Source organism: Oryx dammah, unplaced genomic scaffold (assembly GCF_014754425.2).
Source record: "Oryx dammah isolate SB20612 unplaced genomic scaffold, SCBI_Odam_1.1 HiC_scaffold_16, whole genome shotgun sequence".
Lineage (NCBI taxonomy): Eukaryota > Metazoa > Chordata > Mammalia > Artiodactyla > Bovidae > Oryx > Oryx dammah.
Genome location: NW_024070200.1, coordinates 62,070,075 through 62,080,736, shown reverse-complemented (window position 1 = coordinate 62,080,736; position 10,662 = coordinate 62,070,075). Strand labels below are relative to the sequence as shown.

General features: G+C 37.7%; 1 protein-coding gene across 7 annotated transcripts in view; it reads right to left on the bottom strand.

Moving 5' to 3' along the window:
* The window catches only part of MEF2A (myocyte enhancer factor 2A), a 185,575-nt gene that overhangs the window by 50,366 nt on the left and 124,547 nt on the right, over positions 1-10,662 (bottom strand). For 5 of the 7 annotated variants that reach the window (XM_040257015.1, XM_040257021.1, XM_040257014.1 and 2 more), the window contains exon 4: positions 443-580. In XM_040257015.1, coding sequence (XP_040112949.1) covers positions 443-580 — 138 coding nt within the window. Of the gene's footprint in view, positions 1-442; positions 581-645; positions 778-10,662 lie in introns of all 7 variants that reach the window. The other 2 variants (XM_040257018.1, XM_040257020.1) reach the window with 1 other exon arrangement.

Here is a 10,662-nt window from a genome sequence, read left to right as displayed (position 1 = left end):
CTCAAAATCTAAAGTCCATATAATATTTTAAAAGTCATGAGAGGGAGAGGAAAGTCTCAAATGCATCCTTATATTTAAAATCATGGGAATTTAAAGCTGGAAGGGACCTTAAAAAATTATGTGAGCCAATTCATTCACTTTACAGATGAAGAAATTGGAATCTAGGATGTTTAGATGCCCTATTCAAAAATAAGGAGATAGTAGCAGAGCCCAAATAAGGATGTTTTCTCTTCACTTCTACATTTAAGACACTGAAGATGTACTACTGTTAAGATTTCCACAATTTTATCTTGAAGTTCTATAAATTCAAAATAAATTAATACCTCCCCCCTCCCTCCTTCTACTTACTGCTGTCATCACCCACTGTGAAAACAAACAACAAGAGGTGTGGTCAGTCTCTTCATGCACAAAATAAAAGCACAAACCATACTTTAGTACTCACTGCGATTTTATGATTCCGCATCATATTATCAAATTCCTCATTAATTTTTTTATATTTTTCTTCTGTATGTGGAGTTAGCACATAGGAAGTATCAGGGTCTGGGCTGTCGCACCCTCTGTGTTCCTTCTTGTTCAGAGCCTAAATAATGAAGTTAACAAAAAGGATCAACAAATAAAAAGTAGAGGTAAAATAAAAGTACTTACAGGGCCTCGTTTGAAAATAAAATCACTATCTTCATTTAGTTTGCTGAATCTGTCCTCCGAGAGTGGACTGTGCTCAAAGTAATCGTCAGCATCAGGGCTCTCACAACCATTAAGGCCTTTTTTTCTTAAAGTCTGAAATACAATTGGAAAATTCACACACAAATGATACTAACTTGCCATGAGTCTTTTTTGAAAAAAGTAAGAGAGCACAGACTGAATGAACTGAGTAATACAAGAGCCACTGAAATGGTTTTAAATGATCACAAGTGTACTATAATTCTTCAAATAAGGTAATCCTTATCATAAGCAAAATTATGTTCCCATTGTACATTAAGAGAAAAGGAGTATTTCCATATTTGGATTCTTCCTTTCCAAACTTCCTAGAGAATATGAAATTACTCACTGTTCTGATAATTACAATCTAAATCTGATTACAGCCTAATCAACATGTCTGACAGGATCAATGAGATCCCAAAATATATCAAGATGATACTTTGAGAAGTTATTGCAACATCTTTATGAAATGAACATTTCAGCAACTTCACCTACTGATATTCCTTTTCGCCTGAGAGTTTATCCCATTCACCAGAAAGAATACGCACAATATCCCAATAATTTCATCCCTAATTTGTTCTTAAATGCTATGACTTTCCTGCCAGTGCAGGAGATGTAAGAGATGTGGGTTCGATCCCTGGGTTAGGAAGACTCCCCTGGATGAGGAAATAGCAACACACTCCAGTATTCTTAGGGCTTCCCTTATAGCCCTGTTGGTAAAGAATCTGCCTGCAATGCAGGAGACCCTGGTTCAATTCCTGGGTCAGGAAGATCCGCTGGAGAAAGGATAGGCTACCCACTCCAGTGGGCTTCCCTTCCTGGGCTTCCCTTGTGGCTCAGCTGGTAAAGAATCTGCCTGCAATGCAGGAGGCCTGGATTAAATCCCTGGGTTGGGAAGATCCCCTGGAGAAGGGAAAGGCTTCAGTACTCTGGCCTGGAGAATTCCATGGACTATACAGTCCATGGGGTCGCAAAGAGTCGAACAGGACTGAGCGACTTTTAACTTTCACGTATTCTTCCCTGGAAGATCCATGGACAGAGGAACCTGGAGTTCTACAGTCCATGTGGTCACAAAGAGTTGGACACGACTGAAGCAACTTAGCATGCACGCACACTGATTTTCCTACATAACTCTGAAGCATAAAAACTCAAATACCTATTTATGTACGAAAGCAATGACTCTTTCCTACATACAATGTACATATTACTGACTTCACAAATCTTTAAATTTTGTGATAAAAATGAATTCAGCATGATCTTTCCCACCCTTTGCTAGCTCTTTCTATAGAGCTCCCTCATGGATTAATTTAATCCATGGAATTGACTTTCTGGAAAATTTTCTTGAATGTCCTGGACCATATTGATTATTGTTCTGTTTTCTTACTTTAGGATAAAAAAATAGAAGTTTTTTTTTTTTCATATTGCATTTTTCTAATTAAAATCACCACAAAATGACTGTTTAGTTAAAAGACTAGGGCTTACTAATCTATAGAATATTAATTTACTTCCAGAATGTCTAAATTAAAAAGAAAAATCCTCATGGGTCTTATTATAAAGTAGATTTTTTTTAAAGTAGATTTTTAAGCTCAACAACTTTTTTAAGCCAACCACAGAGAAATTTTCAGATGTTAAAATTTTCCAAGTAGGCATACCAACTTAGCCTAAGAAATGTTTGAACAATAGACTAATACTAGACGAATGCATTTGTACTGCAAATGATTATTTATGTTAACTTAAGGTATATTTTAAATTAATTCATAATAATGGATCTTGGTATCCTTTCAAACATGATTTATAATAACTGTGAATGCTATTTTAATTCTTATCTTGAAAGTAGTAAAATATAAACACACAATACATTAAAACATGAGAATTTTTAAAAAATTTATCTGGTCTATTTTTAAATTTCACTTTATTCAATTTGATGCTTAAAGAATCAAAAGTAATCATTGGGATATCTATGTTAACTGCTCAAATTTCTTGGCATGCACTGGGAATCCCACCATAATGCCTCAAACTTCCACCATGACACATCACTAAACATGAGCAGACAGGATCAGTTCAGTTCAGTTCAGTTGCTCAGTTGTGTCCAACTCTGCGACCCCATGAACTGCAGCATGCCAGGCCTTCCTGTCCATCACCGACTCCCGGAGTTCACTCAAATTCCTGTCCATCGAGTCGGTGATGCCATCCAGCCATCTCATCCTCTTCCCCTCAGCCTCGTCCCCTTCTCCTCCTGCCCCCAATCTCTCCCAGCATCAGAGTCTTTTCCTATGAGTCAACTCTTCGCATGAGGTGACCAAAGGACTGGAGCTTCAGCTTTAGCATCAGTCCTTCCAAAGAACACCCAGGACTGATCTCCTTTAGAATGGACTGGTTGGATCTCCTTGCAGTCCAAGGGACACTCAAGAGTCTTCTCCAACACCACAGTGCAAAAGCATCAATTCTTCGGCACTCAGCTTTCTTCACAGTCCAACTTTCACATCCATACATGACCACAGGAAAAACCATAGCCTTGACTAGATGGACCTTTGTTGGCAAAGTAACGTCTCTGCTTCTAAATATGCTATCTAGGTTGGTCATAACTTTTCTTCCAAGGAGTAAGCATCTTTTAATTTCATGGCTTCAATCACCATCTGCAGTGATTTTTGAGACCCCCAAAATAAAGTCTGACACTGTTTCCACTGTTTCCCCATCTATTTCCCATGAAGTGATGGGACCAGATGCCATGATCTTCGTTTTCTGAATATTGAGCTTTAAGCCAACTTTTTCACTCTCCTCTTTCACTTTCATCAAGAGGCTTTTTAGTTCCTCTTCACTTTCCGCCATAAGGGTGGTGTCATTTGCATATTTGAGGTTATTGATATTTCTCCCAGCAATCTTGATTCCAGCTTATGCTTCTTCCAGTCCAGCGTTTCTCATAACGTACTCTGCAGAGAAGTTAAATAGGCAGGGTGACAATATACAGCCTTGACGTACTCCTTTCCCTATTTGGAACCAGTCTATTGTTCCCTGTCCAGTTCTAATTGTTCCTTCCTGACCTGCATATACGTTTCTCAAGAGGCAGGTTAGCTGGTCTGGTATTCCCATCTCTTTCAGAATTTTCTACAGTTTATTGTGATCCACACAGTCAAAGGCTTTGGCATAGTCAATGAAGCAGAAATAGATGTTTTTCTGGAAGTCTCTTGCATTTTCAATGATCCAGCAGATGTTGGCAATTTGATCTCTGGTTCCTCTGCCTTTTCTAAAACCAGCTCGAACATCTGCAAGTTCACGGTTCACATATTGCTGAAGCCTGGCTTGGAGAATTTTGAGCATTGCTTTACTAATGTGTGAGGCAGCATACACCACACCTATTTCTCCAAAATTAGCCTCAAGGCTCTAAGTTATATATGTAGGTCTAAGTAATCACTGAACTTTTATGTATACTTAGTCATAAAAAGTCCTATTGTTTATAACTAAAAGGTGAAGATAAATTCTGCCCCATAAATGGTAGCAAGTTCTGCCTGCCAAAGCTCTGCAACTTGCTATCAGCAATGAAGATGTTAACACTGAGAATACTGGAACACAATGAACTCTTATAACCAACACAGCTACAGAAATAACAAATACAGTAGATGCCTATATACAGATTTTATCATGAAGTTGATTTATTCTACCCTGAAATCTCCTGATATTTCCCCATCATGTTCCTATACCTAAGGCTAGGTAATTCAGTCTTGCTCTTCTAGTAACAACAATCACCCGAGTGTGTCTCTCTGAACATTTTCAAATTACAGAAGAAAAAGAATATGGCCTTTGTTTAATAATCACATACTTTTCTCCTAGAAGAGTAGGGTTAACCCTACTTGTACTGAGGAGGAAGAAAAGCGTTCTGGTATCTCCAGTTCTGCAAGCCTTCACTTTAGATGGGGTTCCTGTCATGGTGAGAGAATTCAAGAGGCTGTATCAGCTCTACAGATAAGCTCATGTACCTCTGCTGGATATCCAACTTGGGTTTTATCACTAGAACATGAAGAGTTGTTTTGAGGATCCAACTACCATAAAAAGACTTTTTCTGTCTTATCAATACACCATAGCATAATATTAAAAGTTTCTCCTGTGTCACTGGTACTAACCAGCTGAATGCTGGTATCTATTAACAAGGCCAGGCAAGGCATGTAAGAAACAGGCTAGCTTCAGCTTTCTTAAATGCTGCAAGCTAGCCTCAATAAAAACACTTGGAAAATACAACCTGAAAGGTCACCATTAAGGGGAGAGTCTGCTTTTAAGTGGGAACATTCAAGAATATTAGCACTGTGTACTCTCTATAGTTATTACTGATGATATTAATGTTCCACATTCTTAAGTAAGCATGATTTTAAAAGTATTTCATTCTTGTACATGTGATTGACAGTTTTTCAGACCATTATGGCAAAACTTAAGGGGAAGACTCTATTGTGCCAGAATAATTTGATATTTTCAGGGGCATACATCACTTGTTAATGTATTCTACTTGCTTTTCTTAAATGACTGTATTCTGAAGTATAGATTATGAATTGCTAAAGGGATCAATGGGTGATGAAAAATTAAATTATTAATCAATTTATGCTGTCTTGATACAATCTGTTCTGTGTCTTTATATCAGTGTTCCAAATATATCTAAAGGGTCTAACTAGAAACATTATCTACATGAAATTGTAAAATTAGTGTACCTACAAATTTTATCAATCTATTTCTACAGAAGACAGACATTTTATTTTTGGAGTGTCAGTTAAACACTTTTAAAAACACAAACTTTCTACTTGTCACAACAAAGTTACAGTCTTTAATAGCTTTTCTTTTTGTGATGTTGGGAAATTTTACATAGGTTTTAAATAATGAATACATTTAGATAACATTTACCTTCAATACTCATTACATAAAGACAGATTGTAAAAATTTCTTAAATGGACGAAAAAATAATTGCTAAGTGTCCTTAATTTAAAGCAATGCATCCATTAGGACACATCCTTCCAGGTTATCTGATTCATTGCGGTTTGTGCTGGTCTTTAAGCTCTTTTACAACTCTGCAGAAACAGAAGTTTATTTGTAGAAAGCTGAGAGTAATACAAATAATTACCGTTTATAGACATACAAATAGATGCTGTCTGTAGGTGGTCTTAACTGACCTCTTTTCTCAATGAGGAAGAGGTCAGTTTTGCATCTATGAAGAAAATTCATTTTGCCTTCTTGATGAGTGAGAGTGTTATTCACTCAGTCACATTCAACTCTGAGACCCGATGGACTGCAGCCCGCCAGACTCCTCTCTCCACTGGAATTCTCCAGGCAAGAATACTGGAGTGGGTAGCCATTCCCTTCTCCAGGGGATCTTCCCAGCCCAGGGACTGAATCTGGGTCCCCTGCATTGCAGGCAGATTCTTCACTGTCTGGATCACCAGAAAAGCTTCTAGATGGGTTTATGCACTTGTCTTTGGCTTTACCTTTGGATTTACCTTTAACCAGTTGCAACATTTTTTGTGCTCCCTCAGAAATTAGTAAGTTAAACTCTTGACATGTTCATTATATAGCTGGGAATCATGATTTTACCTTTTTCTGGAGAAAAAACAAAACCACCTGTTTAACAGTTTTAAGAGTGAAATCACCCTTGACTCATGATTCACAGCAGATCCAAATGCAGGGGAAAGAGTCTGCTCTTTTTAGAACTTAGTACTGGACTGAGTATTGATTTTTAAAAGAAAAAACAATGTGCTGTTAAAATTTTTAAAAATATTTGATTATCTAATTAATGACCTGTATTAATTTATTATGGTATCAACAATTAAGATAATTATGATCAGAGAAGGATTATCAGATTTCAGTCCTCTTATTCAAGAAATTAAGAAGAATAATCCTTAATTTTTGTGACAATTCATAAATGAAATTATTATTCATACTACAGTATTAAGAGTGTAATCATCTAAAAGTGCAAACCACAGACTCTCTCAAAACAGGATTCCTTCTCCATCTGAAGCTTAGGAGGGCCAAAGTAAAATTTAAGCTATTGGGGAAAGAGTAGGTAGTGTTTTGCCTATAAGCATTTCCAGGGAAAAGGAATCCCTATAATATATCTCAACTTTCCAAACAACTTTACCCAAATTAATCTTACAAGTAAGAGGATGTTTTCTTCTCAGTTTTGGTATTAATTAAATCAGTTTTGTTGAAATGAAGAGTAACTTGAAGCTCACTTTATAGTTGGATGAGAGTAATGATTTTATACCTTCTTCCAAATCTATTCTGAAACTTTGAAAAACTATACACCCAAGTGACAAATGCACATTTTCATTTGGATATTTGGCTAATATCACTATTTCAATTTAATCAAGATGGAATTTCTTGTCTTTTGTCAAGTGTCAATAGATCTCCTCTTTGAACTTAGCTATGTCTAGTCAACACAGCAAGCACTCTTGCTGTTCACTTTGCTTTCTCCCCACATTAACATGGAATTCCAAATTTTGTAGATATATTATTCCATTTCTACTGCCACCATACTCATGCAGGCCTGTGCTGCTTTATACCTGGACTCTTACTATACCTTCCTTCACTTCTCTTTCTTCTAATTTGTCCCATAAATTGTTACAGATTCAGTTCTCTTCCATATCACTTTGTATTTGTCACCCTTGTTTTAAATATTTGATGGCTCTCAGTGATCTAAAAGCAGTACTCTCTCAACTTTTTAGATTATCCCACCCCACCTGTAAACATATTTCATGCACAGCCCCCAATATATGCATACACTGAAAAAATTATAAGCATGAATGACTGTCAATCTTCTAAAACAGTAACAAACAAATCTTGGGATAAAATGTAATTTCTATTATCTTCTCCCTGAACCGCAGTAGTTTTATACATCTTACATCTCTCCTGAAATAACAAACGTGGAGTACAAAATCAAAATTCCTTAGCCTGACTGCAAGTTACCTAAAAGCCTTTTTTTCCTTTCTCATTGTTATGCTCCCTGAAACTTCTGACCCAGCCAGAGTAGTCAGAATTATTGTCCTCCTTACAGTCATAAAAATCCCTCACTGATGTTACCCTACTTGCTCGAAATCCTGTCTTCTCTCTTACCTCTATGACTATCTTATAGCTCACTGTGGCCTAGTTTGAACTGCATTTTTCCATGAAACCTTCTTTTCATATGCTGTTTCATATGCTGAAATTGTAAGAGCACTTAACTCTTTAGAGCATTCATGTAACATATGCAACATTGTATTTACTTCAGTTCAGTGCAGTTGCTCGAGTCCATGAATCGCAGCATGCCAGGCCTCCCTGTCCATCACCATCTCCCGGAGTTCACTCAGACTCACGTCCATTGAATCCATGATGCCATCCAGCCAATCTCATCCTCGGTCGTCCCCTTCTTCTCCTGCCCCCAATCCCTCCCAGCATCAGAGTCTTTGCCAATGAGTCAACTCTTCCCATGAGGTGGCCAAAGGACTGGAGCTTCAGCTTTAGCATCATTCCTTCCAAAGAAATCCCAGGGTTGATCTCCTTCAGAATGGACTGGTTGGATCTCCTTGCAGTCCAAGGGACTCTCAAGAGTCTTCTCCAACACCACAATTCAAAAGCATCAATTCTTTGGCACTCAGCCTTCTTCAGAGTCCAACTCTCACATCCATACATGACCACTGGAAAAACCATAGCCTTGACTAGACGGACCTTAGTCGGCAAAGTAATGTCTCTGCTTTTGAATATACTATCTAGGTTGGTCATAACTTTTCTTCCAAGGAGTAAGCGTCTTTTAATTTCATGGCTGCAGTCACCACATCTGCAGTGATTTTGGAGACCCCAAAAATAAAGTCTGACACTGTTTCCACTGTTTCCCCATCTACTTCCCATGAAGTGATGGGACCAGATGTCATGATCTTCGTTTTCTGAATGCTGAGCTTTAAGCCAACTTTTTCGCTCTCCTCTTTCACTTTCATCAAGAAGCTTTTTAGCTCCTCTTCACTTTCTGCCATAAGGATGGTGTCATCTGCATATCTGAGGTTATTGATATTTCTCCCGGCAATCTTGATTCCAGCTTGTGCTTCTTCCAGTCCAGCATTTCTCATGATGTACTCTGCATAGAAGTTAAAGAAGCAGGGTGACAATATACAGCCTCGACGTACTCCTTTCCCTATTTGGAACCAGTCTGTTGTTCCACATCCAGTTCTGTTTCCTGGCCTGCAAACAGATTTCTCAAGAGGCAGGTCAGGTGGTCTGATATTACCATCTCTCTCAGAATTTTCAACAGTTTATTGTGATCCACACAGTCAAAGGCTTTGGCATAGTCAATAAAGCAGAAATAGATGTTTTTCTGGAACTCTCTTGCTTTTTTTTTCTGTATTCTTCAACTAATGTATGAACTTTCAGACTGAAGTATCGACTGCTTTACATTTTCAGAGTCTAGACAAACAAGGTGCCACACACACATGAAATATGTATTTATTAATACCTGCACAATAAAAAAAACCACATAGCAAAGGAGAGACCAGGATGATGTGATGCTACTTCAGATGTTTTCTAAAACATAAAGTTATGAATTTGTTATATTTAAGCAATAATATAAGGCAATTCAGAGACATTAATTTGTACTAGGTCGATCCATAGAAATTGTTGACAGCTGACTGCATCTGAATCACAAAAATACAATTTTATAACTATAATTTCATATGCAAGTTCAACTAATAACAATCTAGACTCTGAAAGCTTCTGGGATACTCTCCAGTGGCCTTTTGGATATGAAAGATTAGAACTGGCAGTGCAAGAAGACCTCTCATTTTAAGTATACATTTAGCTATAATCAACTAACAGCCAAAAGTTCTTATTTTGGATCTTATGTTGAACAAAGACAGCTTAAGAATAAACCAAGAGGTCTAAAAATCAAAAGTCATACTTTTCTTAAATAAGAAAACTCCATGTCATCTACAGAGGATCAACCCTGTTAAAAAAAATTATGTTAGCACTGAGACAAAGGTCCACAGTTCACTAAGTCTTTTATACTACTGAGAAAGCATCAGCAAGACAGTATCATAATTTAAGTTTCTTTAAAATTTGGGAATTATGTTCTGGTTACAAAAATGGCTAATTGTGTAAGAACCTAGAACATCAATTAGTTTTACATGAAGACCATCAGTTGTGCCTTCAGGAGAGTCATCTTGCACACTAGCCATGGTGGCAGAGATGAGGGACTATGGAAACTTCGAGACAGAGTTCCTCTTCAGGCCTTAAGGAAGCCAGGCATTCCTTTCAGACTTGGATGCCATCTGCCTATATTTTTCCAATAAATTCTTTAGTTAGAGTCACTTCAAATGAATTCCTATTCTTTATAATCAAAGAACCTTTATGAAAAAAAAACTGTCACAATTCTTTGAGTCATTAGTTAATAGTCTCCTTACCTAAGTCATCTAAGTCTCCTAAGCAAGCCTGGCTAATGCTCCATAACTGAGACCAGAAAAGATCCCAAACTTGGAAAAGCTGACTCAAATTTTGGTATATACACCAACAAAGATCTTTAAAGTCACATGTTCTACTGTTCTACTTATAAAGTATTCACAACCTCATCTTTCAAGTTCAAAGAAACACTTTTAGAATTCTGGGTATATAAAACACTGTTTGGCTGGCCCTGAACATTTGCTTGTCACTTTCTGGTTTACATTACTAAATCTGTTGGTGAAACGGAAGTGAAGTGAAGTGAAGTGAAGTCGCTCAGTCGTGTCTGACTCTTTGCGACCCCATGGACTGTAGCCTGCCAGGCTCCTCTGCCCATGAGATTCTCCAGGCAAGAATACTGGAGTGGGTTACCACTTCCTGCTCCAGGGGATTTTCCCGACCCAGGGACTGAACCCGGGTCTCCCACATTGGAGGCAGACGCTTTAACCCCTGAGCCACCAGGGAAGCCCACTGAAGATAGCAAGAATAAGGGAAGAGTAAAAAGGAGATAGAAACCAGGAAAAAGAAACC